Genomic DNA, 8,237 nt, shown 5'->3' with positions numbered 1-8,237 from the left:
AAAGGCCACTGACCTCATTGGTACACAGTAAAGTATACTGTCCCCTTGTCCATCACCTGACAATGCAATCTCTGCTAAAACCTACAATTTAAGATGCTTCACATTCAGATCTGCCATTCTTGCAGATAAACAGAAGTATCTTTGAAGCCTGAATTAACTTGAAAGCCGTACTCAACAATTGCACAGTAAGATGATCTTCAGCTTTAATGTATTTCAGCGCAGAAAATGAAAACGTGGGTTATAAAAACAATTCACTCATGAGGCATCAGTGCTTAGAAGAAGTGAAATACAACCATTTGTGCCCAATGTCCTACCATCTGCAGCAATCCTATTGATAAACCTTCCCTGACAGGATGAAATACTGCTCCTGTAAAGGCATCCTTAACATAATATGCCTCTACAGCACTGGGCTGGACTAGGTTTGAAAAACAGCCTTTTATAATACACAGATGAATTTAGCACTTAAGAAGATTAATGGATTCATAAATAGCCTGGAAATCCAAACTCATTGAATTTAGTTCACAGAACAGGTCAAATAGGCATTTATCAAACCATCTGGCATCTTTCTTCCCTGGGGAAAAAACTCTGGGCAAGCTACAGATAGCTGAGGAGCCATTACAACAAGGAGGGTTTGATTTTCCCTGTACTTAGCTTTCCTCCGGTGACAAATCGAAAGCAGTAGATCTTCCTGGGCAGAGTGCTGCAGACCAAAGCAGGCTGCCCCAAGGCGTGTGTCTTGAAACCGCTTGAGATGCCTCCTTCTTGCTAGCAAAACATGCAGGCAAAAAAGCAGCTTCCCTGTCTCATATGGTAGCTGCTCTGGGAGTTCAGGAGTGTATGATAATTTTGCACATGAGTTGATGTTGGCTTTCTCCAGAGCTGTTTACTCCACAGGCGGTGGGACCATCCATGGGGTTGTTTATAGATACACTCGGGTGCCAGTGCTTCTTGAGGCTGAGGGTATTAACTCTCACTGATGGCTGGCCTGGCCCCTCTGGTGTGAACAGACCTGAGCCAAGACACCTGTGCTGAAGCACTGAGCCTCTTTTGAAAAAGTTTGTTTACTTCTGCAGTTCTCCCAGGCAATCACAGACATAAGAGGGCACAGGAGCTGTTAAAAAAAGGGTCATCATGCATCAATTTTTATATTACCCACTATGTTTCAGATGGTCTGTGCCAAAAGTTCATCTTCAGCTGGCCTGTCCTTTGTGTATGATTTTGGGTACTCACCAGTGTTTGACTAGGGGAAGGGGCAGAGGCAAGGACACCTACTCTTAGGAGTTTTTTAGCCAACGTGATGTCTGTATTGAACCACCACCTTAGCAAAGTGTGAGCCAGGGCAGCTCCCTCTCTGCTCCTGCTGCTCTGGTATCTGTGGGGATCAAGGCGAGGCAGGGGTGGAGGTCATATTTCTGTTGAATTGGCAGGGGTAGGGAAAAAAACAAGGGGTTGGGAAAATGTTGGATAGGGATTTTTTAATGAATTTCTTTTTTTAAGCCTAAATCATGGCATTTGAGCAGTTAGAAAGGGTTGTATGTATTGTATCATTTTGTATGAACATGTACATCATAGTATGATAAGCCATGTATAACAATTTAATATAAAATATTAACTATCACAGAAGTGTATGTCAATATAGTGACTTATTCTTTTAAAGCATTACTACTTAACACAAAAGAAAGCACAGCCATGTTCTAAGTTAACGTGTCTATTCCTTGTGCTACAATAAATATCTTGCCATTTGCTGTAGACCTTAAAAATGACATTCATGTGCATCCATTTGAGCAGCCTACAAAAAAAAACACACCAAAAGAATACAAGGACCTGGGGAAAAATAAAGGGGGTTGAGCAGTAAATTTCTTTTTGTGAGAAAAATAGCAAATTCTTTTATTAATATGCTCTGATACATAAAACATGGTAATTCTTTCTGGTCATATTAGCAATTTTCATTGAAGATTTCAAAGACAAAACATGGAAGATTCCATATGAAAGAAAATGATGCCATAGTTGGTTAGCACGACATGATACGAAACACTATGTGGTACACGTTGGTGGTGGAAATAAAAAGCATATAGTAGGGTCTGGCTGCATTTGCCATCACCATGTTCTGCCCCTGCTGTCATGCCATGAAACAATATACAAATAAAAACAATATATTCCTTGAAACAGTACGTTCCTTGAAAAATAAAACCATGTTGAAATGGTGTTAACAAGTAAGCTGTGAAGTTTAAATAGCTTTGCCTCAAAGAAGAATGTTTTGACAAATATGGTCCATTTCTCCTGCACCTGTGCCAGGAGAACACGGGGAGAAAGGATCAAAATCTTGTCTGTAGTCATAGCTGAAACATTGTGCCCATTCTCCTGTTCATGAGGGCTAATGCTGCCTCCCTGGACACTGCCCAGGATAGCCCCACTCCTCCTGTTACATGCTGGTAGCAATCAAGAATAGTTCACCAGCATTCAGCAGCATTCCTTGTGAGTATAGGTGTCTGGCAGGATAAGGAGAGGTGGTCTCATCTTGCTGCCTAGTCTTGCTCTCATAAAATCAATGGTTGGGTCAACAGGAGTTGGCCCAGCAATAGAGAACAGCACACGTCCATCTGTATGGACCCTTCCTCCCTTCACTCCTAGCAGGAGATGTTGCACATCTCCAAGCAAAACTCAACCTTACTGCTATTCTTTCATTGCTCATTTCCCACAAAGCTCTGTGGATGCCCAGGAGGCTTTAACATCCCACAGGGCAGGTTTCTCACTCAGATCTGGACGCAGCCTTGAAATGGATCCCACCAGCTCCCAGTGGATTCCAGAGCCAGATACAATTAACCCAGCCCGAGAGAGTCTGGAGACAGTTACGTACTGGAGGCCCACGATACAAACTAGGTAGGTACAGGAACTAAATGCTTAAGCAGGACCCACGGTCCACACAGCACCTTAAACTATTTAGACTGCAAAACCATCACTGTAAAAAGTGCTAAGAGGTAAAAAGAAAAGGAAATGGCCTTGATACTGTCTTCCTCCACCCCAGAAGACACTCCATCAGTCAATCCATCCAGCTGCGTCGTGTTGCCATAGACTTCAGTAGCATTTGTCACCTCTTCAGGAAGGCCCATCTGAAGCAAGAGTTTGGAGATAAGGCTGTTGAACTTGCTTTCTGTGGTAGACCAAGGCTCTTCACTTGGGGTCGGGCCTTCGGATGTGACATTTAGCTCCACCGGGTCAAGACAGTACCCTTCTGGTGATCTCTCATAGACCACGTCCATCAGGTCAATCCCAGCCACTGAGGAGGGGGAGGCACAGGGAATATCCCTAACAAGCCTGTAATTCTCCATCCACTCCTTCAGCCACTCGATGCGGCAGTCACACTCCCAGGGGTTGCGGAAGAGGTACAGCCGCCCAAGGAAGTACACCGGCTGGAAGACAGAAAAGGGCAGGGTTGTCAGGTTGTTGCTGTTCAAGTGCAACGTGACCAGGCTGGTGAGGTTTTCAAAAGCCCCTTCCTCAATGTAGTTGATTCTGTTGCGGTCCAGGTAGAGGACCTCCAGCTCCCCTAGGTCCCTAAACCATGTGTTAGAAACATTCCTGAGAAAATTACCCCCTAGGTTGAGCATCTTCAGGCTCCTCAAGCCATCAAAGGAGTTTTCTGGAAGCTCACTGATCAAATTGTCATTCAGGTACAGGTACTCCATCTTCTGGCAGCCCTGAAAAGCTCGCTCGTGAATGACGTTTATCCTGTTGTCCTGCAGATTCAGGTACCTCAGCTTGCTCAGGCCCTGCAGAGAGTTATAGGCTACCGCTTCGATCCTATTTCTCTCCAGGTAAACGTGGGTCAGGTTTTCCATGCCCCTGATGGCACCTGGGATCCTCCGGAAGTTGTTCTGGAAGCAGAAGAGCTCCTGCAGAGCATGCAGTTCGATGAAGATCCTGTCTGGGATGTTGAAAAGATTGCAGTCTGCCAAGTCCAGCTTCACCAGCCGTCTGAGAGCAGTGAAAGTCCGTGTGTGGAGATAGCGAATGTACTCATTGTGGGCCATCTTCAGCTCGGTCAAGCTGGGCAGCCCCTTAAAAGCCCCTGGGGTGATGAAGGAGATATTGTTGTGGTTGAGCGACAGGGATTTGAGGGAAGGCAAGGTCCCGAATGCCCTCTCAGAAAGGAACTTGATGCTGTTTTTGTCCAGGTTGATAGAGGAGGCTTCACAAGGGAACTCGCTAGGGATCTGCCCCAGGCCAGCACGATCACAGAGGACGGAGCAGCTCCGCTCCTGGGTGCACACGCAGCTGGCCGGGCAGGCCCGCACGCAGGCCCACACTGCCTGCACGTGGGGCACCCAAAGGATCACTGCCAGAAGGGGATGTGCCATCCCCAGGGAAGCAGAGGAGAGAACCAGGAAGCAGCGTTAGTAAATACATCAGTCATGACAGGAAAAAGAAATTACCCTGTCTTTGCCTCCCTTCTAGCCAGGCTAATTGCCACCCACTTACTTTTATGCCAGTGCTAACTAAGGAACTCTCATGACAGACCCTTAAAAATCTTTAAAACCCTCTGAGAAGGTGTATATGTGTATATAACATCATCTAGAGTGTCATCTCTGATTAATTTCTCTCCCAAGAAGGGGATTCACCTAGACCTAAGCATTTCTCAGTATCCCTCTGATTTTAGTTTCTCTGCAAGCTGATAGGGGCATGGTTTGCCCGGGAGCAGAGAGAGATGCTTTGGAGGCCAGCAGCTGTGGGTGGGTTGCAGTACGTCTGGGTAGGGTAGAGGGGAGGCATACCACTGCAGTGTAATCCAGCAGCGGGAAAGGGAGATCAGTTAGCTGCCTGAGCATGTCAAACTCATGCTTTTTGCTTCTTTCTTTTCTTTGTTCATCCAACCTAATGTTTCTCCACTGGAGCCATGAGCTAGTGCAGCACTGCAAGGGGAACTATCAGTTCTTAAGGATGCATTATGTTTCACAACACATTCCCACTGTGTACTGGTAGAACAGCATGAGGAAAAAAAGTCAAAGGATATTGTTCACCTCCTTTCTTTGTGGTCTTATCATAGATGAGATACTCTGCACCTCCAGCACAGTTTTTACTGGTTTGTCCATTCTCAAGACAATCACCATAGTGCTTTATGATTGATGGAAGCAGCAGCTTTGCACTTTTACCAGCCTGACACAGGAGGTATATGGCTATTGTAGTTTCTTTTCAAGTTAATCCCATGCAGGCAGATGTACAACAAGAAAGAGGGGAAAGCTCTTGAAGAGAAGCTCAGAGAAGAATGAAAGGAGCAGGAGGCATCAGCCTCAACGGACAAGCATTTTTGTGGAGAACAAACATCCAGTTAAACAAACATCTGCAAAATAAACTTATTAGGGAGGAAGAACTGAAGGCAGAGCTCATCTTGCAGCTGCTCTCACAGGCACATCCTACCTGCCGCTCAATAAAATGAGCAGCCACACTAGCAAACTCTCCATGTGGTCACTAGCAGGAAACGGTGGTATGGGTACTGACTGGTTTTTCTGCTGCATTTTATTGGCTCCCACACAAGCATAACGCTTATATCTCTTTTTCAGCAAGACATGAGATACCAACAGCTCTGTCAATAGCCGCTTTTATTACAGCACTGCTGGGGTCATGTCACGGCTGCTGCATGCCTGGTAGCCCCAAGGGCTGAGACGAGGAACAGCCTTTTCCCCACACCCTTGCTGACTGTGTGGAGGGAAGCTCCCAGCAGTTGGGCTGCCTCTCCCCTCCGGCTGGCAGCACAGCGATTACCCACTACAGTTGTATTCCCAATGGGCATTTTCATTGACAGACTTGACGGGTGATATGCTGGGAAGCATCACCCTCAGCAAGTGCCAAGCTTTTATTTTTGCAGCCCCTAAAGCTTTAATGTAGAGACAAAACTACAGTTCCAGCTGCACTTTCTCTACCCTTTCTCCATCCTTTTTAAAGGCAACATGAACAGTTCTGTGTCTATGAGTTTACTCTGCCTGTGGCTTCCTCATGCAGGAGGCTTGCAAAACCAATTGCTGGACACATCCCCATTCACAAGATATCAATCCAGGAGCTGCCCGGCCTGGCTCTGTTGGAACCAACATGGTCATTGCACATAGAACAGGGATTTAGAAAGAAAGGAAGCATCCCAGAAAGACTGTAGCAGTGGCCTCTTTATCGAAATTCAGGTCACACCAAGCCCTGTCACACTATCATGACTGAAGAATTAGCAAAACAGGGTAAATGATAGTAAAGGACTCTGAGAGGTGGAAAGGATTTTAGACAAGTTGACATTTTGTTTGTTTGCATGCTCTTCTCCTATTTCTTGAGCCCTTATCTAACAGCCACAGCTAAAGGAAAGTCCCCTTCAGTCAGGGACCCTGGCTAGATAACAGGTGAGGAGTCTGAGGACAAGATGGGGAACAACACACGGCCCTCAGATTGCTCCTTCTAAGTGCAAGTAGCCCAGGGACTGCCTCATCTGCTATCCTTTGCACCAGTTCACGCTATTGCTTGCAAACAAGGGCATATGTTGTTTTTGTTAGGCGGTTACATAAACTGAGGGTCAGACAGATTAAGGATTTGCCTGTTCCCAAATGTCTGACCACAGGTGGCTGTCTGGAAAAATGATGGATGCAAGTGCTGCTGCTGGAATGAGAGTCTTGCGTGGATTCAGGATGACATCCAGAGGGGCACATGTGCACAGGCTGTCCTATATGTGAGATTGTCCCAAGCAAGTTTAATGTTTAGCTACAGCTACCCTAAGCTCAGTCGTATCTCTGGTCTTCAGAGCAGGCAGCAGACCTCCGCCAGCAGCTGTGTACGCTGTGTACAGCGAAGGTATGAGCACACCGATAATCAAATCCCCTTCTTCCCCTCCCTGCTTGTTCTCTAATCACTTGATTAAGGAAATGTCTGTACTCAAGTCATATCCAGCCTGTTCTCTTTATACACAAGGGGTTTTCTGGGTCTTCTGCCAGTGGCATTTCACAGCACACTTCTATGTTCTCTATTTACAAGTGTATTTTTGTGCATTGTGCAGTACATGGAAAGCAAGTACTTGAGAACCACCCAATGGGAAAATACCCACCTGGCAATAAGAGGTCAGAGGAGCCCTTTGGCATCGAAGTCTTTGAGGCAATCCTCCCTCTTTCTCTTGCAAAAGAAGTCAGAAAAAGAATCCTCCAACTGAACCCCACCAAACCCTCAGGAGAGCCGATACTCAGAGCACAGGACATCAAATGTCCTCTGTTGGCCAAGTCTCCTCTGACCAATGTAGCCTGAAACATTCCAACCTCTCCTTCCTTACTGCTTCCTCTTCCCTTAAAAAGATGCTCTTTGCTTCTAACAATGTGTCAGCAGACAAGGCAAGAGCTGACAGATGCTTCCAACTCATTGACAAAGAGGATGCTCAAGTGAGATGTTTAAGAAAAAGGATAAAATACTGCAGTAAGGCCAAATATATTCATGAGATTAAAGAATTTTTAAAAATCCACCCAGGAATGATCTCTTTTGCTCTTTTAAATACTACGGGAATTCAGTATTTGAAAGGAAAAATGAGGGACCAAAAAAAATGCTGCAGAGTCTTTAGAAAAGGTAAAGAGGCAATGATTGCAACAACTGAGTATTTAACCTGCACCTTTCCAAAGGACCTGTCTAACCTGCTACCTGATAATGCAGAATAAGTGTATACTCACCATTAAAAATGACGGCAAACATTACCTTGAATATTCACTAGTGGCATTTCAGGTCTGGCAAGTGAACTTCAGGGATCTAAAAGCACACAGGAAGAGCAGAGACAGGTTTCATCCTCTGTCATTTCCCTGCATTGTTTTCCCACAATAAGGTGTATGTTTAGAAAGGAAGAGTAAGGTAAAAGCTTCTCTCCCACATGCTTTCAAACTGAAGAAGTCCCTAGCACCTTCCAGGTGAGTATCTTCCTTCCACCACTGACCTTCTCAGGGAATCCTGCAGCTTTGTGCTACACCTTTTCACGAGCTCATCCGTGTTCTTCCCACCAGCCACATCAAGGGCAGGTTCCTATCATCTGAGGTGGGAAAAGATCGTCAATGGTAAGAGACTGGTCAGTCTCTCCAGGCAGTAGGTTCTAGCACTGAGGAGCGTTAACAACTTAGTATCAGACAGCCAAAACTAAAATTCCCGACAGAAATCATCTAGATATGTTGCTTACCTAGCTGGGCAGTGGCTGTGTCCTCCCTCCTGCTCGTGAGGCTGCCATTAGCCATACAAGTCAG

The 8,237-nt window shown here is 45.7% G+C and overlaps 1 protein-coding gene across 1 annotated transcript; it reads right to left on the bottom strand.

Moving 5' to 3' along the window:
• Window positions 1–2,624: 2,624 nt before the first annotated feature.
• NYX (nyctalopin) lies at window positions 2,625–7,701 on the bottom strand. Its single transcript, XM_010196593.2, has 2 exons — window positions 7,680–7,701; window positions 2,625–4,336 (listed from the first exon to the last, which is right to left on the bottom strand). Exons 1-2 carry the CDS (start codon window positions 7,699–7,701, stop codon window positions 2,937–2,939), a joined length of 1,422 nt encoding a protein of 473 aa, XP_010194895.2. The 3' UTR covers window positions 2,625–2,936.
• Between the last annotated feature and the right edge of the window lie 536 nt (window positions 7,702–8,237).

This window comes from Colius striatus, chromosome 1 (genome assembly GCF_028858725.1).
Source record: "Colius striatus isolate bColStr4 chromosome 1, bColStr4.1.hap1, whole genome shotgun sequence".
Taxonomy (NCBI): Eukaryota; Metazoa; Chordata; class Aves; order Coliiformes; family Coliidae; genus Colius; species Colius striatus.
The sequence above is the reverse complement of the archived record's forward strand: the minus strand, read 5'-3'. Positions and strand labels throughout refer to the sequence as shown.